Source organism: Sus scrofa, chromosome X (genome assembly GCF_054392235.1).
Source record: "Sus scrofa isolate SSC_HxYL_T2T_F1_AM1 chromosome X, Sscrofa_HxYL_maternal_Yorkshire_Landrace_v2.0, whole genome shotgun sequence".
NCBI classification, from domain to species: domain Eukaryota; kingdom Metazoa; phylum Chordata; class Mammalia; order Artiodactyla; family Suidae; genus Sus; species Sus scrofa.
Window position 1 is genome coordinate 45,860,754 of NC_139401.1, and position 21,219 is coordinate 45,881,972.

Here is a 21,219-nt window from a genome sequence, read left to right on the forward strand (position 1 = left end):
TTTTAATCCCAGTCTCGACATAGACCTCTTTTTGTTTTGTTTTGTTTTTTTTTTTTGTTTTGGCCAACCCTCGGCATCTGGAGTTCCTAGGCCAGAGATCAGATCCGAGCCACAGTTGCAACCTGTGCCGCGGCTGCCACAACACCGGATCCTTTAACCCACTGTGCGGGGCTGGGGATCGAACCTATGTCCCAATACTACAGAGATGCTGCTGATCCTGTTCACCCCAGCGGGAACTCACATATAAGAGACTTTTGACAACCAAAGCCTAAGGAATGTGTGGCAGGGCCCCTGGATGGATGGAAGTGACAATGAAGGCAGGGATGGTCAGCAATGAGTTGGGAGGAGGCAGAGAGTGTCCAGAGACCATTTAAGAAACAAGTTGGGGAGATTTCTCAGCATCTTCCCGGCCTGCAGCCCTGGATGAATGACACTGAGGAGTTCCTGTTCCTAGATTCTGCACTGCAGAAGCAGGCAGTGGATATGAAGAAAATGCAGAATTCGAAGAAAAAAGTGGAGCGGAAGGTGACAGAAATGGTGGAATGGGGGACATGTAGGCAGAGGTCGGGGGAAGGGGAAATGCAGGGCAGGATTACAGGGTTAGGGGGATGACATCGATTTCCCTGCCCCCGCCTTGACCACTCTTGTCCCACAGAAGGAGAAGAAGCAGAAGCTCATGGAAAAGTCAAAAGACCCAAAGCAGTCGGATGCCAGGGACCCAGGCTTGATGCGGCAGTGCCTGGGACCTGGCTGTGTGTATCCCTCCCGGCCAGGCTCCAAGTACTGCTCGGATGACTGTGGCATGAAGCTGGCAGCTGAGTGAGTGCACCTGAAAGTTAAGCCACAGGGCATGGAGTAGGGCATAATCTCTGCCATCTGTAAGTCCATCCACCCCCCCATCTATGTATCCTTCCACCCCTGATCCACCCACCCACCCATCCACCCACCTTCACATCCACCAACCTACTGAACCACCATCCACATTCCATCTACCAACTCATTCATTCACTGTTACAGTCCCTTGCCCACCCAGTTATCTATCCATCCTCCCAAACATCCACCATTCAGCCACTCATTCACCAAAATTCACCCATCTACCATTCATTGTCTCAGACATTCACCGTTTGGTCACTCCTCCATTTCTTCTTTTGATGCCCTCACATAAACATTCCCTTTCTTGCTGTCCCTTCTTCCAGTCGCATCTATGAGATCCTGCCCCAGCGCATTCAGCAGTGGCAGAAGAGCCCCTGTGTTGCTGAGGAGCATGGCAAGAAAATGCTTGAGCGCATCCAACGTGAGCAGCAGGACACCCAGACTCGCCTGAAGGACATAGAGTGCAATTTCCATGAACTTGAGGCCATCATTCTGCGTGGCAAGCAGCAGACTGTGTGCAAAGATGAAGAAGTGAGTGGGAATGGGTAGGGTGGAGCAGAAAGGTGCCTGGTGTCTTGCCCCTCCGTCTCCACTCTGCACTGCTTCACTGGCCCCTCTACTGTCCTATGCAGAGCAACAAACGTAGCAGGAACAGTGTCGACCTGCAGATCTTCTGTGTCTCCTGCGGGCAACCCATCAGTGTGCATGTTGCCCTGCGCCACATGGAGCGCTGCTTTGCCAAGGTTGGGGCATTGTCTGGGGGCGGATGGGGCAAGAGTGTTTTGACTGGGAGGGGTTTCGTGGGGGGCAGCTTTGGCATCTGGGTATTTGTTATAGAAGAGAATACAACACACTTCCATGGCTCTATCCATTTGTATTTTTCCTCCATCCCCAGTATAAGTGCCAAGATTGGGTATCGGCCGCCAGTGGCGGGGGTCAGGGGAACACTGGCTGGGCAGAGGGGAGCATAGGGTCCACAGGGGACAAATGTGTTGTTTTGGGCTTTGTCCTGGGACAGGGGCATGCGATGTGTGTCCACAGTTCCTCCCCATTTGTACTCTTTTTTTTTTTCCCCCTCCAGTATGAGTGCAAATCATCTTTTGGGGCCATGCACCCCACTTGCATTGAGGGGTGAGTGTGGATGTTAGTCAAGGTCAAAGGCATGATGTGGACAGGGTAGGAGCAGGGCGGGCAAAGTCAAGGGCAGGATGTGGGTGAGCTCAGAGGTAGAGGTGGGTGGGTTAGGGGCAGGGTATGGGTGGGGTTGGGCACAAAGTGTGGGCAGGGTTCAGGGTGGGACCGCCCTCCTCCTGACCCTTCGCATCTCACTTTCAACTTCTTCCCAGAGCTACAAGGCTCTTCTGTGATGCTTATGACCCACAGAGTAAGAGGTACTGTAAGCGACTCCAGGTATTATGCCCTGAGCACTCCAAGGACCCCAAGGTGAGACGTTTTCTTCTCTACCTCATCACCCTCCATTCCTCCCCTCCTCCCTCCCTTTCCACCCTCCTCCTCTGGTCCTGTGTGCTTGATTGCCTCCTATTCGTTTTACCTTCTGCCCAAACGCCTTCATACCTCCTGACCAGCTCCTTTCCTGACCGCCCCCCCACTCTCCCCTCCTATTGCCCAATCTTACTTTTCTCTCTGCCTGGCTGCTGTTTATTTATTCATAACTTTGTCTGGCCCCGCCCTCCATCCATTCTCCCTTCCTCCTCCAGACCAGCCCTCATTCCTCCGCTCCTCACTGAGCAGCCATCCCCCATTCTTCCCTTCTCTTGGCTTGCCCAACCTCCGTTCTTTGCCCACCCCTGGTCTGATCACCCTGCATTCCTCGCTTCATCCCTGCATGGCCACCCTCCATCCCTCTCTTCTCACTTTCCGACTTCCCTCCACTCTTATTCTCCCTGCTTCACAGCCCCAATCACCTTCTCCCTGTCTGTCATCTCCTGAATCTCATCTTCCACCCTCCAGGCCTCATTCCTCACCTCCTCCACGCTTTACCAGTCCCCATCCATCGACTTCTCCCCGTCAGAACTCCCCTCCATCCTCCCGGCCCCATCACCTCCATTCCTACATCCCTGCTTAACTTCGTCCTCCATTCTCCATGCTTGATCATCCCCTTCTGCCCCCCTTTTTTTGTTCGGTTGTTTTTCCTTTTTAGGGCTGCACCTGTGGCATAGGGAGGTTTCCAGACTAGGGGTCGAATTGGAGCTGTACCTGCCAGCCTGCACCACAGCCACAGCCACAGCAACAGCAACCTTGGATCCAAGCCGCATCTGCGACCTACACCACAGTTCATGGCAACGCCAGATTCTTAATCCGCTGAGCGAGGCCAGGGATCAAACCTGCATCCTCATGGATACTAGTTGGGTTCTTTTTTTTTTTTTTGTCTTTTTGCTATTTCTTTGGGCCGCTTCTTCGGCATATGGAGGTTCCCAGGCTAGGGGTCTAATCGAAGCGGATCCGAGCCGCGTCTGCAACCTACACCACAGCTCAAGGCAACGCGGGATCGTTAACCCACTGAGCAAGGGCAGGGACCGAACCCGCAACTTCATGGTTCCTAGTCGGATTCGTTAACCACTGCGCCACGACGGGAACTCCGTAGTTGGGTTCTTAATCCGCTGAGCCACAGGGGGATCTCCTGGGAGCCCTCTTCTTTGCCTAATCATTGAATTCCTCTCTCTCCTCCTGCCAGGTCACTCCCCATTCCTCTCCTTCCTGCCTGCCCTCCATTCCCCTCTTCCTCTCATCCTGCCTGCCTGATCACCTTCCTCTGTACCTCATCATCTTTCATTCTTCCCCACAGGTATCGGATGACGAGGTGTGCGGTTGCCCACTAGTGCACAACGTCTTCGAGGTCACTGGTAATTTCTGCCGCCTCCCCAAAAGCGTGTGCAACCACCACTACTGCTGGGAGAAGCTGAGGCGTGCCGAAGTGGACCTGGAGCGTGTGCGCGCGGTAGGCTCCAAGTCTGAGTGGGGCTGAGGGGTGGGGTGGGATCCTCAAAGCCCTCTCTCACACTCCCCCCCTACAGTTGCAAAAGCTGGAAGAGCTGGTTGAGCAGGAGCAAAAGGTGCGCACAGCCATGACGAATCGGGCAGGGCTGCTGGGCCTGATGCTTCACCAGACAATCCAGCATGACCCGCTCACCAGTGACCTACGCTCCAAAGTAGATAGCTGAGCCCTGCTTACCTGAGGTCCTGTACCCTGTGCAAGGGAGAATTCCATGAATTGCTTACACACCAGTTCTTCTAACCATGTCTTTCTCAGGGCATCTCAGCGTTTTTCTGTCCCCTGTTTAGTGTCTCTGTTTACAACTCCTCCAGGTGGGCTGGTTCTCGAAATTCCGCTGGGGTTTCTGTCTGTTCCTCTATCCTGTCTCTTTCTTTCCCAAGCCTGGGTGAGGCCAGGAGATCTGCCTTGCCCTCATCACTCACTAACCAGAGTTTTGTTTAAAAACTTTAGTAGAAGAGCAAGAGATTTTACTATCCCCTGATGGCCCCTAAGCCTTTCGCTATCCACAAACCCACTTCCAAACCTCCATTGGTGGTGACTTACAGTGCACTTGGGGGATGGGCTGCAGTGCACCTTCAGGGGTAGGTGTGAAGGGATACTCGCTGTGCTCTGTGGGTCCTCTTCTGTCAAGGGAGATGTGACCTTACCACGGGGGTGCAGTGATCCTTGTTCCCCGCAGTTCCCCATCCCAGGCCATCAGGTATGTAGTTGGCACCTGATTAGTGTACTTTGATGAACTTCTGTGTACTTAATTGTTCATATTCCCCAGGTCAGAGGTGCTTGTGATGTTGGGGTGGGGATAGGTGAGTGTGCGATAGTCCTTGATGCTTCCACTTTGGGACACTGAGGAGAGTTCAAGTTGCCATAGTGATCGTGCCTCCACCCCCTGCCCATCTTGGTCCAACCCTTACCATACCATGAAGTCCTAGTCCTTTCTGTCAGCCTTGGCCCCTGCTGGTCCATCCTGGTCTGTCTGTCTATCCCCACACCTGTCCATCCTGTCCTGTCCTCCTTCCACTACCCTGCCCTGGGTCTGCCCTTTCCAGCCAGCTCTGCCCATTTCATGCCTATAGGGTTGCCAGAAGAGGACAGGAACCCCTGCCACATCTGCTTTTGCCACCCCTAGCAAGGCCTCCTGTGCCAGTGGAGGTGTGTCCAGTAACGGCTGCCTGTGGGTACTGGTATGTCTCAAATGATAGGCTTGAACGACGCTTCCTATTCTTTCTCTACTCACCGGTCCCTTATGGATGTTTTTCGTTCATTTTCACTTCTTTCCCCCAGGGACTCACATATTCCACCCAGATGTTTAAATGCATTGCTCTAGACTTACACCTCATGTTCCATGAGAACTAGTATGTTAATTAGCTAATACACTACCCATCGGGTGCAGTATCTCCTTTATTACTGGTATTGTATTTTTGCCCCTTGATTAGATTTTCCAGGAGCTAATCTACATAATTAATTGTTAGAAATGATTAGCTTTTTGTTTTATTTATACTCCCTAAGTTTATATTTATTTAATCAATTTATTTAAGCTTTCATTTTATTGTCACGTCTTGATTTTTGTTTCATTTTGTATGTGTTTGCTTCATTTTGTTCTTTTTCTAACTTCTTGAATCAAATTCCTACCTTGATTATGTTGGGTTTTCCAGTTTTTAATAGTGAAGGATTTGAGACATTTATATACTTTTTTTTACAAATGCAGCTATAGCTCCTAAACTCTGGTATGAAATGTGCAACTTCAGAATTGATTTCTCACTTTAATCCTAGTTAATGAGGAACATTTCTGTTAGTGTCTAAGTGGTTAGTTTGATTATCTTTATTTTTTTGTTAATTATGGTTTTACTGTGATCAGAGAATGTAGCCCATTGCATCTGAACTTGTAAACATTACTCAGGATTTTCTCTGTGGCCCAGATTACTCACTGGGTTTTGTAAAACTTTCAGGGATATAAGAGAAGAAACCATATTCTCTGTTAGGCACAGATTACTTATTAGGACTTGTCAATCTAATTTGTTATTTAATATTTCTTTACTCTGATTTTTTGCCTTTTTGTCTACTCCAGCTATTACATTATCAAAAGATAGAATAAATGTTATACTACTTTAAAACAAGTTTCTCCTTGTAGTTCTGTTTTTGGCAGGGGAAGGGGGAGGCCTGGAGTGTATATCTGAGGGCATTTTGCACATTGCCACTATGTGTTTTCCTTGTTTTGTTTGTTGACTGCTTTTGAACTTGAATTTACTTTGGTAAGTACATCATCACTGCACCTTTTATTTTGCTACCACACATGATGTATCTTTGCTGAAACCTTTATTTTGTATTTTCCTCTTTAAGATATACTTCTGCCTTTTTTTTTTTTTTTTTTTTTTGTCTTTTTAGGGCCGTACTGGCAGCATATGGAAGTTCCCAGGCTAGGGGTTGAATCGGAGCTGCTGCTGCCAGCCTACACCACAGCTCATGGCAACGCCAGATCCTTAACCCACTGAGTGAGGCCAGGGATCGAACCCACATCCTCATGGATACTAGATGGGTTTGTTACTGCTGAGCCACAATGGAACTCCCAAAGATATACTTCTTTTGACTATATATAAGTTTAGTGTTTGCTCTAATCCCACATTTGTGTCTTGAGATTCGGTCCATTTAAATTTGTATAATTATGATAACCATATCTTTTTGTATTATATTATCCCTATTATCAATTTTACTATTTCCTAATCACAACTTTTATTCTTTTCTTCTTCCTAATAGCTTAATGAAGTTTCTGTTCATTTTCGTTCCTCCACATAGCTCATTAGTTTGGTAATTTTTCTCTTTACAAATTGTCCAGTTATGTACTTTGTCCTTTCTAACAGGTATGATTTATGTTTTCTCTATTATTTGATCAGAATATAATTAACCTTTCTTTGAGGAGAAGGAAATCTGTCCTCAGTAAGATGAGCAGTGTTATTTCTAGAAACATTTAAACTGCTTATTTGAAGACTGTATTTTTCTTAGGTTAAGTCAATGCTGCCTCAAGAAAACTTACTTAACTTTTTTTTCTTTTTTCTTTTCTCTTTTTTTTTTTTTTTTTTTTTTTTTTTTTTTTGCTTTTTAGGGCTGCACCTGTGGTATATGGAGGTTCCCAGCCTAGGGGTCGAATCCGAGCTGCAGCTACCTGCCTACACCATAGCCGCAGCAACGCAGGATACGAGTGGCGGCTGTGACCTACACCACAGCTCATGGCAACACCAGATCCTTAACCCACTGAGTGAGGCCAGGGATCAGACCAGCAACCTCATGGTTCCTAGTCGGATTCGTTTCTGCTGCACCACAATGGGAACTCTCTTACTTAACATTTTTATTCAAAGTCCCTAGTCACTTTATTTATCAGAATTTAACTATAGCTTTGTGAATGTGTACTTGAGGGTGTACATTTTACCACAATAGTCATTGCTAACTTTTTTTTTTAATGGCTGCACCCATGACATTTGGAAGTTCCCAGGCTAGAGGTTGAATCAGAACTGTGGCTGCTAGCTTATGCCACAGCCATAGCAATGCCAGATCCAAGCCGCATCTGTGACCTACACTACAGCTCACAGCAACACCAGATCCTTAACCCACTGAGTGAGGCAGGGATCGAACCCAAATCCTCATGGATACTAGTTGGGTTTGTTACCACTGAGCCACCACAGGAACTCCTTGCTCTCTTATTTTGAGATCTATTTTCTGATTTAGTATTCATTTATTTAGAATACTCCTTGTAGTGTTTTCCTCAAACAGAGTAAATTGGAATAGCCTTCAAATTATTTAATGTCTGCACCTGTCATTATTTTGCCCTAAGGAATGGTATCTTGGGAAGAGGTGGAGGATCTCTGCATTAGAGTCCTTATTTCTCCTCGGTCTATAGGCCGTAGTTTCTAAGATGGCTTCCAGTGATCTCCGCCTCCTAGTATTCATGGCCTTGTGTAATTCCCTCCATTTGCGTAACTTGCTTCTTCTTCTTCTTCTTCTTCTTTTTTTTTTTTTTTACTGCCACCCCTGTGGCATATGGAAGTTCCTGGTCACATGGAGCTGCAGCCACCAGCCTACGCCACAGCCACAGCAACATGGGATTCCAGTCCCATCTGTGACTTACACCATGGCTCATGGCAACACCAGATCCTTAATCCCCTGAGTGAGGCCAGGGATCAAACCCACGTCTTCATGGATACTGGTCATATTCGTTACTGCTGAGCCACAATGGGAACTTTTTGAGTAACTTGCTTTTAACCAATAGAATATCTTTAACATTGAGGAGATGCCACTTTTGAGATTAGATTACAAGAGATCGTAGCTCTGTCTTGCTAACAGGCTCTCTCCCTTGTCACGTTTAGTGAACCAACTTCCCATATTGGGGGTAGCCTTTGACTATCAATAAGAAACTCTCCAACAGTCTAAGTGAACTGAATCCTGCAAGCAGCTATATAAATGAGCTTAGAAGCAGCTCCTTCCTCAGCTGAGCCTTCAGATCAGGCCCTAAGCTTAGCTGAGACCTTGATTGCAGACTCATGAGAGACCCTGAAACAGGACCAAGCTTACTCTGCCTAGATTCCTGACGCACATAAATTCTGAGATAATAAGTATGTGTTATTTTAGGCCACTAAATTTGTGGGGATGTGGATCAAGGCAATTAGAGACCAGAGGATCAGTGATTTTGTGAGGGACACTGAGTTGGTTTCTGGAATGAACCATAACATCGTTCAGGAATGGTCACTGTTTGGTCTCTCCATAAGTCAGTTGAAGAAACGAAAAAAAAAGAAACGATGTGGGTCAGTAATTGGCAGTGTGGGAAGATGGATGATTTCAGACCTGCTGGGGCTGTGGCACTGGTGTGCCTGTATTGGGCATTATTCAAAGTTCCTGTGTTCTTCACTGTGGATGAATGATGTGAGGAGCCTGAGCCATGCCAGTGACTGGAGGACTTCTTTTGTTTGTTTGTTTGTCTTTTGGCGGTGCCTGCCAAAGTTCTGGAGCCAGAGATCAATCCCACACCTCGGCAGTGACAACACCAGCTCCTTAACCTGCCGAGCCACCAGGGAACTCCTGATTGGGGGACTTTGAAGAGTCCTCAGGCAGCCCCTGTATTCCAGCCATGGTGGCTTCTGCTGGTGAGTGAGTGATTGGCAGCTAGAGGAATCAGGGGCATGGTCCCAGGGATTTGGGAGCTCAGGGGAGCAGACATCCACTTTCCTGAGTTGGTCAGCCACTGGGGGACCTGATGCACACCTGGTTTTCAGTGTCTAAGAAAAGAGTGAGGAGGGTGAGTTTGAGTTTTCATCTCTGTCCGAAGAGGGAGGGCTGGGTAAGTTGTCCTGGATGTGCCCTGAAATATGCGGAGGCTTAGTTTATGCACACAAGGTGTTGTCCCCCCTCAGCCTGAGCATTTTGAAGACAATGGAAAGGAGGAATATTGTTTATTGGGAGCTGACCCCATCTGGGGTTGTGAATCCCAGAGTGGCTGAGTGTGGGCAGCTTTGGTTTGGAGTCAGCTGACCTTGCCTTAAGTATTTCCCTGTCCTCCTTGCCAGCAGTGTGACTTTGGGGGCAGATGACTTCGCCTCACTGTGCTTCAGCTGCTTCCTCTGCCAAATGGACCTAATGATAATCATTGCCATGTAGCTGGCTGGCAAGGCTGCAGTGAAAATTAAGTGAGGTACCTGGTATTGGTCACCAGGGCCTCTGGGCAGAGGCAGGTGTGTCACAGGAGGGGCAGATTCCAGACTCGCTGTCCCTGAGACGGATCACCCTCCTCCTGCTGTGTGAGCACCGCATGGCTGGTGTCCCGCATCCAGAGCCTCGTGCATTTCAGTGGAAAGCGTGATGCGGCTGGTGGAGGAAAAGTGGGGCTCGTCCTATATCCTTGGGTGGGGGAGGGGAGGCAGCTTCCTGCAGGGTGGGAGGTCCAAGTGGGGGTGAGCACCATCCCCAGCCAGAGAGAGGCTACTCCATGACGCCCAGCACAGGCCCTTCATGCTCCTCTGGCTCTGTGCTTGCACTCAGCTGATCCGCACCAGAGCCTACTTTCTCCCTGGTCCTTGGGGATTTGATGATTTCTCCTCTGTCCTGATTTAGGGCAGAGAAATCCCTTTTCTTTGGAACTTGGAGGATGATAGGGTAATAGGGTGAGCACCATCTCTAGAGCCTTTCTAGTTCTCTAGTCTCTAGTTCTTCCTACTTCCCAGGCTAGGGGTTGAATTGGAGCTGTAGCCGCCAGCCTATGCCCCAGCCACAGTAACGCCAGATTGGAACCACATCTTTGACCTATACCACAGCTCACAGCAACCCAGATCCTTAACCAATGAGCGAGGCCAGTGATTGAACCTGCATCTTCATAGTCAGATTAGTTTCCACTGAGCCACGCAGGAACTCCCATTTCTTTTCTTTCTTTCTTTTTTTAAAAATGATTTTAATTTTTTCCATTATAGTTGGTTTACAGTGTTACATCAGTTTTCTACTGTACAGCAAAGTGACCTAGTTACATGAGTATATGCATTCTTTTTCTCACATTATTCTCTGTCATGTCCCATCACAAGGGACTAGATATACTTCCCTGTGCTGTACAGTAGGATCTCATCGCTTATCCACTCCAAATGCAACAGTTTGCATCTATTAACCCTAGACTCCCAGTCCATCCTGCTCCCTCCCTCTCCCCCTTGTCAACCACAAGTCTGTTCTCCAAGTCCATGAGTTTCTTTTCTGTGGAAAGGTTCGTGTGTGCCATATATTAGATTCCAGGTATAAATGATATATGGTATTTGTCTTTCTCTTTCTGACTTTCTTCATGTAGTATGAAGGGCTCTAGTTCCATCTAGGTTGCTGCAAATGGCATTATTTTGTTCTTTTTATGGCTGAGTAGTATTCTATTCTGTATATATACCACATATTCTTAATCCGTGCATCTGTCGGTGGACATTTAGGTTGTTTCCATGTATTGGCTATTGTGAATAGTGCTGCAATGAACATACGGGTGCATGTTTCTTTTTCAAGGAAAGTTTTGTCTGGATAATGCCCAAGAGTGGGATTGCTGGGTCATGTTGTAGTTCTATATTTAGTTTTTTGAGGTACCTCCACACTGTTTTTCATAGTGGTTTTACCAATTTACATTCCCACCAACAGTGCAGGAGGGTTCCCTTTTCTCCATACCCCCTCCAGCGTTTGTTATTTGTTAACTTGTTAATGATGGCCATTCTGACCAGTGTGAGCTGGTACCTCATAGTAGTTTTTGTCTTTTGTCTTTTTAGGGCTGCGCCCATGGCATATGGAGGTTCTCAGGCTAGGGGTTGAATCAGAGCTGAAGCCACCGGCCTACAACACAGGAGCCAAGCTGTGTCTGTGACCTACACCACAGCTCACGGCAACGCTGGATCCTTAACCCACTGAGCAAGGCCAGGGATTGAACCTGCATCCTCATGGTTCCTAGTTGCATTCCTTTCCGCTGAGCCATGACGGGAACTCCACCTCATAGTAGGTTTTTTTTTTTTTTTTTTTTTTGTCTTTTTGTCTTTTTGTTATTTCTTGGGCCGCTTCCGCAGCATATGGAGATTCCCAGGCTAGGGGTCTAATCGGAGCTGTAGCCACCAGCCTATGCCAGAGCCACAGCAACGCGGGATCCGAGCCGCATCTGCAACCTACACCACAGCTCACGGCAACGCCGGATCGTTAACCCACTGAGCAAGGGCAGGGACCGAACCTGCAACCTCACGGTTCCTAGTCGGATTCGTTAACTACTGAGCCACAGCGGGAACTCCACCTCATAGTAGTTTTGATTTTCATTTCTCTACATTAGTGATGTTGAACATTTTCTCATGTGCCTGTTGGCCATCTGTATATCTTCTTTGGAGAAATGTCTAGTCAGGTCTTTTGCCCATTTTTCAATTGTGTTGTTGGTTTTTTTGCTGTTGAGTTGTATAAATTGTATATTTTAGAAATTAAGCCCTTGTTGGTTGCATCATTTGAAACTATTTTTTCCCATTCCATAGGTTCTCTCTCTCTCTCTTTTTTTTTTTAATGGTTTCCTTTGCTGTGAAAAAGCTTTCCACTTTGATTAGGCCCCATTGGTTTATTTTTGCTTTTATTTCTGTTGCCTTGGGAGTGCTTTCTTTTTTAAAAAAAAAAACACGAGTTCCCACTGTGGTGCAATGGGATCAGCGGTGTCTGAACAGCACCAGGATGCAAGTTCATTCACTGGCCTGGCACAGTGGGTTAAAGGATCCGGCATTGCCGCAACTATGAGTTAGATTGCAACTGTGGCTCAGATCTTATCCCTGGCCTGGGAACTCCACATGCCATAGGGTGGCCAAAAAAATATATATATATATATTATCTTACAATTCTGGGATTCAGAAGTCTAAGATTTATCTTGATGAGCTAAAATCAAGGTGTTGGCAGAGCTTATCCCTAAAGTGAAGCTCTGGGCGACTTCTTTGCTTGTTTTGTATTCTAACATCAGTATTTTTCCATGTCAGCAAACATTTTTGTATACAACTTTTTTTTTTCTTTTAGGGCCGCCCTGCGGCACACGGATGTTCCCAGGCTACAGGTCCAGTTGGAGATACAGCAGGCACAGGCTACCCCACAGCCACAGCAACTCGGGATCTGAGCCACATCTGCAGCCTATACCACAGTTCACAGCAGCACTGGATCCTTAATCCACTGAGCAAGGCCAGAGATGGAACCTGCAACCTCATGGTTCCTAGTCAGATTTGTTTCTGCTGGGACACAACAGGAATTCCGTATACAATTTTCTTTCAAGGGCTGCACGTGCGCCATATGGAAGTTCCCAGGCTAGGGATCAAATCAGAGCTACAGCCACTGGCCTACACCAGAGCCATAGTGATGCCAGATCCAAGCCACATCTGTGACCTACACCACAGCTCATGGCAACACCAGATCCTTAACCCACTGAACGAGGGCAGGAATCAAACCCAGGTCCTCAAGGATACTAGTCGGATTCATTACCACTGAGCCACAATGTGAACTCCATCATACAATCTTAACAGCTGTGTAATAGCAAGTCTTTGAATGTACAATAATTTTTATAAACCAATATACTGATAGTAAACACTTATGAATGATAGTTTTAGTTTTGACTATTAACACCACTGTAGTGAAATTCCTGCCTTTAAATCTTTGTGCATATACCATGATTGTCTCTAGAAATTGAAATCTTGGGTCAGGATGCAAGGGCAGATGTTAAATGACTTAGGAGAGGATAGTTGTATACTTGGTCCCAGTGAGAAACTTGTCTTTTCCAAGTGTCACACAGTCACATCAGTCACAGATAGACAACATGTGGACACAGAAATGTGGTGCTCTCTGAGCCTCCAAAGGGTGTGGCCTCCAGCTGAAGTGCGGGTGTTACCACGCTGGTGAATCTGAGCTCTGCAGTGCACCTGCACCTCTTCCCTCTGCAACTTTGACCTTACAGACCCAAGTCCCCTCCCAAGAAAAGCAGGAAATAACCAAGTTTTTCATGAGTTATCACTATGTCATGTATTTCTTTGTTGCACTCATTGCATTTCCAGTGGTTTCAGGGGGCATTTAAGAATCCCTGTAAGGGAGTTCTTATTGTGGCTCAGCGGGTTGAGAACCCGACAAGTATCCATGAGGATGCAGGTTTGATCCCTGGTCTCTCTCAGTGGGTTAAGGATCTGGCATTGCCACAAGCTGCAGTGTAGGTCGCAGATGCGACTCAAAACCCGAGTTGCTGTGGCTGTGGCATAGGCTGCAGCTCCTAATTCGACCCCTAGCCCAGGAACTTCCATATGCTGCAGGTGTGGCTGTAAAAAGAAAACAAGAAGAATCCCTGTAGTAAAATGTCCAGGTATGACTCTCTGTATAAATTCGCATCAGAGAAGATACAGAATGAATAAAGTCAGCACAAGAATCTATCTGGACTGTAGGCATTCAGACCTGATGATCCTACAGAGTAATTAAGATTGAGCTCTAAGTTTGTTTCTTATCTTCTGATCAGATGTAGCTGGAAAGGAAATGCAGTCGTTTGTAAGATTTGCATCAGCCACAGGGAGAAAATATGACAATTCTTCCAGGGTAAAGATTTCCTGATAACTGAATTTCAAAAACTAATTTGATCTGGTTGTGGAGTATAGATAAGGTAAACTTATACTCTAGCATCCAAATAAAGACACTTTAGAATGGGAAAGGGGCATCACTAATAATTATGCTGGAACAACAGGTGTAAACTGGACAGGACTGGACTGTCTAATGAAAAAGACAGAATGTTGTCAACAGTAACCTTATCATAAGTGCACGATGATCAGGTTGGCCACAGCCATCTTCTAGAACAGTGGTTGTCACAGCATGTTCCTTAGATCAGCAGCAACAGCATTGGAGAGATTAGTAGAAATGCAAATTCTTGGGTCCTATGCCAGACTTCTGGATATGAGGCTTAGTTAACCTGTGTGTTGACAAGCCCTGGAGGTGATTCTGATACATGCTCAAGTTTGAGAATCACTGGTTTAGAAGCACCTAAAAGAAGTTAGGGGCATAGAGCCAAAGCAGAACTCAGTAGGCAGGATTCTTCATGTGCACGCCTCACCAATGATCTCATTTTACGAAGGTGCAAACCAGCCTATATTTTAATTTTCCTCTGGGGCCTTTGACATGACGTGTGCCTTTGGTAGCTCAAAGTTAAAATAATATATCGAAACACCACGTTGTACATATTAAGTATATGTAATTTTAATTTGTCAACCATTCCTCAATAAAGCTGGAATTTTTTCCTAATATTTAAAAAGAAATTGGTTATAGAAACTCCTGCTGTATCGCAATGGGACCAGGGGTGTCTTGGGAGTGCTGGGATGCAGGCTCAATCCCTGGCCTGGCATAGTGGGTTAAGGATCTGGTGTTGCCGAAGCTATGGCTTAGGTCATAACTGTGGCTTGGATCCGATCCCTGGCCTGGGAGCTTCATAGGCACAGGGCAGCCAAAATGAAAAGAAAAAATTGGTCGTAGACCAATTTTCAGTCTAGACTTAAAATTCTGTGTAAGGACTCTGAAGTCAGTTCCTCTTTCAATGCTGTTTTTGAAAGCCTCTGGGAGTTCCCGTTGTGGTGCAGTGGGAGCAAATCTGACTAGGAACCATGAGGTTGCAGGTTCAATCCCTGGCCTCGCTCAGAGGGTTAAGGATCTGGCGTTGCTGCAAGCTGTGGTGTAGGTCGCAGACGTGACTCAGATCCTGCACTGCTGTGACTATGGTGTAGGCCGGCAACTGTAGCTCTGATAAGACTCCTAGCCTGGGAACCTCCATATGCCATGGGTGCAGCCCTAAAACACCAAACAAATAAATAAATACATACATAAATGTCTCTGAAGAGACCTGTGGTTGCCAAGTGGGAGGGAGAGAAGGATTGGGACGGAGTGGGAGTTTGGGGTTCATAGATGAAATCTTACATTTAGAATGGATAAGCAATGAGGTCCTACTGTATAGCGCAGGGAACTATATCCAGTCTCTTGGGATTAACCATGATGGACAATAATATAAGAAAGGGAATGTATACATATGTATGACTGGGTCACTTTGCTGTACAGCAGAAACTGGCACAACATTGTAAATCAACTATACTTTATTTTAAAAATATAAAAATTAATAAAAAATTTAAATTACAAACCATAAAAAATTAAGTCTGTTTAAAAATACATTATCCTGAACTATAAAATACAATTGCAATAGAGACTAAGATTCTTTCAAGATACAAAAATTAGTTAATATGGCTATCCTGCATATATTATCTCTCCACGACGTTCCATGAGTTCAAGGAAAAAGTCCTTACTTTTTCTGTGATGGAGTCAAGCATTTGTCTTCAGACTTTTAACTCATTTTGTTTTCCCAAATGTCACATAGAACCTTCTTATACATAGAGCTGTTTGACATCAAATAGTTTTTTGTTTGTTTGTTTGTTTTGTTTTGTTTTTTTACTTTCAGAATTTTTTGGGGTCTTTTTTTTGTATTTTCTAGGGCCGCTCCTGTGGCATATGGAGGTTCCCAGGCTAGGGGTCGAATTGGAGCTATAGCCACCGGCCTGCACCAGAGCCACAGCAATTCGGGATCTGAGCCTCGTCTGCGACCTACACTACAGCTCATGGCAACACCGGATCCTTAACCCACTGAGCAGGGCCAGAGATCGAACCCACAACCTCATGGTTCCTAGTCGGATTCGTTAACCACTGAACCACGACGGAAACTCCTTCCAGAACTTTGTACTTTTGCATCACGTCTTATCCAGTTTAAGCTTCTGCAACACTGGCAGGTAAATTTACTCCCCCATGGAGAACCTACCTCTATGTATTTGTATTTTTTTTTTTCACGTTTCAGGGTTGCTACAGGACTGGGGTGTGTATAATATATTTCTTCCTCCCCCATTCCCAGCATAACATCTGGTATTCAGCTGCTCAGGAAAGGTGTTTCCAACAGTTCTCAGATTAGCTGGAGGATTTAAGAAGGCTTAATTTAGTCCTTTCTTTCTTTCTTTCTTTGGCCACACCCATGGCATATGAAGCCTCTCAGGCTAGGGGTTGAATTGGAGCTGTAGCTTCCAGCCACTGCCACAGCCACAGCAACGTGGGATTTGAGCTGCATCTGCAACCTACACCATCGCTCATAGCAACGCCGGATCCTTAACCCGCTGAGCGAGGCCAGGGATTGAACCTGTGTCCTCATGGATACTAGTCAGATTCATTTCCTCTGAGCCATGATGGGAACTCCTAGCCCTCAGTCTTTAGTAAGGAATAACTTTTAATGCATGAACACAGGGAATTGCAGAAATTTCAATTATATTTTTTCTCCTACAAAATATTACTTTTAGTAGTAGATGTATTTAGTAGTAGACATACTACGTAATATCCTAGGATGAAAACTCACTAAAATTATTAACAAGGAGATATGGGTTATTACGTATGGGCTGGGGTGGGAAATGTACAAGATGGACCTGAGCGTTTTGTTGTGCCACAAAGCCAAGATGTGCTTTTTTTAGCAGTTACCCGCTTGTTGAGGTGGAGGGCAAAGACTAAGTGGGTATGTATGTTCAGCTTCCTGCCGGCTCCTGCCTACACCACCCTAGCAAATTGGAGCCCTAACTCGCACTGCCTCATTGCAGATGGGGGTTGTGGAAATTCAGCTTCCCTCGCCTGGACCCTGCTGGCCCCTTGTCAGTGAAAGTAGGGCACCTTCTTGCACTGCCTCATTGCCTGCACACCCACATGTAAAGTCACCTCCACTGGGCTCTGCTGACAGAGGGAGGGGGAAAGCAGGGGGCTGACTCACATTAACTTGTCACTGCAGGGTGGAAGCAGGTGGTCCTCTAGCTTTTCCCCACCACCTCATTCTCTTTCATGGCTGCCACGTGGGGCTCGAGGCTCAAGATCCTAACTGGGATCCCCTGATACCCAGAGGCCTTGTACAACCTGGTTCAGTCTCATTGTTACCGACCTTCCGGGATCAGATGGACCCCAACTGGGTGGGTCTTTTCCTTGCCCAGTGCTGCTTATATCTATTGAATGAGACCAGGTTTGGCAAAGCAGAGTAGGAACTTTATTCATTGATCAAAGAATGAGGAAGGGAGAACACTTGCTCTAAAGACGTTTTCTTTCCTATGGGAGGAAAGTGGGAGACTTTTAAAGGGTAAGAGGCAGGTGCATCATCAGAAACGGGGAAAGAGTTGAGAGGGCCAGGAACAGCCACGCAGGCGCAGTCCCCCAGGCTCCCTTGTACATGGTGCTAATTATGCCTAACAAGGTAAAAGCCCCCCACCTGCTTTGGGTGGAGGTCTTATCCTCGTAATTGAAGCTAAGGCGATTTTCAGAAACTTCTAGGTTTCCTCTGCGCAGGCGCTGCTCTTGCAATTAGGCTGGAACCCATTCAAACTGATAAACATCTTTGACAAGCTACAGGTGTTTGGAGCAAGACTAGAACTAGGTTCAAGCTGAGCTCTTTCAGCTCCCCCGGTGAGTGTGGAGGTTCAGTTCTGCACCGGGGCCCTCCTGACCTCAGGGATGGCAGGAAGTGGAATGCTGACTGGCCTCAACTAGCACTGCTTAGTTCAATCTCTCTCTTTTGGTTTCATTTTGTGGCTTTTTGTTTTCGTTTTTGTTTTTGTTTTTTTGCCAAGCCCATGGCATGTAGAATTTCTGGGCCAGGGATCAAACTCAAGCCGCAGCAGTGACATCAAGAGAATCCTTAATTTGCTGAGCCACAAGAGTCTCTTTGATGAGAGTGGAGTGGAGACACAACTCCCTGACAGACCCTACCCCAGCAGGGGAGTCAGAGCACCACTACCTTCTTCTGCAGAATGGTGAGATGGGGTGGGTAATCAGCTTCCGGCTCACCTCGCTGAAACTGTGTTGGAGTTTGGCTGGAGAACGGTGAGTATTGCCAGAAAGGTTTTCTGTTCTGTTAGACCATGCTTTTCTTTAAATAGAAGGGACAAGCTTTTGTGCTTGTTGGTAGTTCTGGGTTGGAGGCCTCCTTAGTTATCTTTCTAGGATGTATGTGAGGCAATGAGGAAACCCAAGGAACTCACCACTGTAACTGAGCCAAGTGGGCTCGCTGCCCACTGCACAACAGAAAGACCAAATATCAAGGCAATGGGCTTTTGCCAAGAGAAAAGATTTTCTTAGAGGGAGACCAAGCAAAGAGGAGGCCACGCTCAGGTCTGTCTCAGGGATCGGCTGTTGAGTGGGATATTTATCATGAAAGTAGAGAGCAGGATGGGGAGGAGGCTCTGAAAGGACTGGTGGAACATGATTTATAAGTTTCAAGTGTTCTCGATGTGCTCTTCATGGATCAGTCGCATGTGCAAATTTTGGGGTTCTATATGAAATGTGTTGGATTTTTGGCCTGTGCCATCTGAATTCACTGTCAGTCATCCTAGTCTCCCAATTTGCCTGTTGAAGGGCCTTTCAGCTAGTTGTTTCCGTATCTGCAGTTTCGATGATACTCTGAAAAACAAGCTTGGTGTTCTTGGTGTTCTCTTCTACCTTAATGGGTCTTTCAAGTTACAGGGTACAGTTTCTCCATCATGTTCTTCAAGTCCTGAGGGCCCTAGGCAGCCTGTCATTTTCTTCCTTCTACCTTTCATAGTTTTCCTGTGCTTGTTTGTGGTGTTATGTCCATGGGTTTTAGTTATCAGATGGTAGAATGGGAAGAATCCATCTTGGCTGGATCTAAAAGTCCAAGACCATTTTCAAGAATACTCAGACTTGAACATTAATGCTGATCAAGCCCTTCCATTTTTTGTTACTTGCCTTAGGCCTGAAATATTAGATGCTGTTCAGAAATGTAAAATAGCCCCATAGGCCATTTGTTTAGAAATTCTCCTTGTTTTCCTTTGAGAATTTTTTTTTTTTTTTGCTTTTATTCATGAAGGATATCTTCACTGCAGATAGAAATTTGGGATATTAGTTTTCTATCATTGTCTTAATGAATTGCCACAGATCTAGTGGCCTCAAACAACACAAATTTGTCATCTCACACTTTTATAGGGCATTGTTACTGAACTGAACTTGGGTCTGCTCACCCATTGTGCAGTAAAGCCAATCTACTGACACTTGGTTGTGGTGAAGGAAAGTGCAGCATTTATTGAGGGCACCAAACAAGGACTCCAGGCAGCTAATGCTCAAAAAACCTGAACTCTCTGGTGACTTTCAGGGAAAGATTTTTAAAGACAGGGTGAGGGAAGAGGTTGTGGGCTATGTGATCAGCTCATAGACATTCTTCTAACTGGTTGGTGGTGAGATAATCATGAGTCAACATCATTAACCTTCTGGTTCCAATCAGTCGGGAGTCCATGCTTGTGTTCAGCATACAGTTAACTCCTTCCACCTGGTGGGGGTTTCAGTATTTGCAAAACAGCTCAAATGATACGGCTCAGTATATGATCTACGGTTCTTGAGGAGGAACTAAAGGTCCTTGACTTTGTTTTAATGGCAAAAGTATTATTTTGTCTTGCTTGACTGTTTTCATTTGTTTCTGCATTTTCTCATTTCTGTGATTAAATTTATTCTTTGGAGCTTGGGAAAGGCGTTGGAGGTTCAAGTTTTCCTACAAATAAGAGGGGGGTGGAAGACATGGGTGAGGGGTTGTCCCTGGAGTCCCCATAGGTTCCTGCTGTGTTATACCATGAGTTCAGACAGCTTTTTGGGATTCTGTTTAGGTATCACAATACTGAAATCAAGGTGTTACCAAGCCTGGGCTGTTATCTGGATTGTTTGGCGGGTAAATCTGATTCCACACTCAGTCAGGATTTTGGAAATATTCAGTTACTTGCGGCTGTGGTGCTGAGGTCTGTCTCCTTGCTGGATGTCAGCTGTATAATTCTGCCTGCATTTCTCATCATATTACTCCTTCCTTCTTTTTTTTAAAATTCAAGTATAGTTTTTGCTTGTTTGTTTGTCTTTTTGCCTTTTCTAGGGCCACTTCTGCGGCATATGGAGGTTCCCAGGCTAGGGGTCGAATCAGAGCTGTAGCCGCCGGCCTACACCACAGCCACAGCAACGCAGGATCCGAGTGGAGTCTGCAACCTACACCACAGCTGACGACAACGCCGGGTCCTTAACCCACTGAGCAAGGGCAGGGACCGAACCTGCAACCTCATGGTTCCTAGTTGGATTTGTTAACCACTGTGCTGCAACAGGAACTCCTAATTCAAGTATAGTTGATTTACAATGTTGTGCCAATTTCTGCTGTACAGCAAAGTGACCCAGTTATACATGTATATCCATTTTTTTCTTATATTATCTTCCATCATGGTCTATCCCAAGAAATTGGATATAGTTCCCTATGCTGTAGAGTAGGATCTCATTGCTTATCTATTCTAAACATAATAGTTTGCATCTATTAACCCCAAACTCCCAGTCCATCCCATTGCCCCCCCCCCCAGCAACCACAAGTCTGTTCTCTATGTCTGTGAGTCTGTTTCTGTTCTGTAGATAAGTTCACTTGTATCATTTTTTTTTGGCCATGCCCATAGGATGCAGAAATTCCCAGGCCAGGGATCAAACCCATGCCACAGCAGTGATCCGAGCCATGACAGTGACCACACTGGATCCTTAGCCACCAGACCACCAGGGAACTCCATTTGTGTCATATTTTAGATTCCACGTATAAGTGATAACGTAAAGTATTTGTCTTTCTCTGACTTACCTCACTTAGCATGATAATCTCTAGGTCCGTCTATGTTGCGACAAATGGTGTTTTATCATTCTTTTTATGGCTAAGTAGTACCCCATTGTATATGTGTATATATACCTACATATATACATACACATCTTCTTTAGCCATTCATCTGTTGATG

At 46.0% G+C, this 21,219-nt stretch overlaps 2 protein-coding genes across 7 annotated transcripts in view; both read left to right on the forward strand.

The window, feature by feature from the left end:
- Positions 1-203: 203 nt before the first annotated feature.
- LOC100626655 (CXXC-type zinc finger protein 1-like) lies at positions 204-6,000 on the forward strand. Its single transcript, XM_021079837.2, has 8 exons — positions 204-525; positions 656-819; positions 1,197-1,404; positions 1,506-1,616; positions 1,955-2,004; positions 2,220-2,316; positions 3,680-3,832; positions 3,909-6,000. The coding sequence occupies exons 1-8, from the start codon at positions 334-336 to the stop codon at positions 4,053-4,055; spliced, it is 1,122 nt and encodes a 373-aa protein (XP_020935496.2). The 5' UTR covers positions 204-333; the 3' UTR covers positions 4,056-6,000.
- An 11,862-nt stretch (positions 6,001-17,862) lies between these two features.
- ZNF81 (zinc finger protein 81) overlaps positions 17,863-21,219 on the forward strand; it is a 117,054-nt gene continuing 113,697 nt past the window's right edge. For 5 of the 6 annotated variants that reach the window (XM_085007798.1, XM_021080394.2, XM_085007799.1 and 2 more), the window contains exon 1: positions 17,863-18,289. The gene's annotated coding sequence lies outside the window, so the exon portion shown is untranslated. The remainder of the gene's footprint in view (positions 18,290-21,219) is intronic. The other variant, XM_085007800.1, reaches the window with a different exon arrangement.

Coding starts and splice junctions, on each gene's coding strand:
- LOC100626655 (XM_021079837.2), top strand. CDS start 334: ATGAGTTGGGAGGAGGCAGAGAGTGTCCAGAGACCATTTAAGAAACAA. Junction 2,005..2,219: donor CACCCCACTTGCATTGAGGG/GTGAGTGTGGAT, acceptor ACTTCTTCCCAG/AGCTACAAGGCTCTTCTGTG. Junction 3,833..3,908: donor ACCTGGAGCGTGTGCGCGCG/GTAGGCTCCAAG, acceptor CCCCCCCTACAG/TTGCAAAAGCTGGAAGAGCT.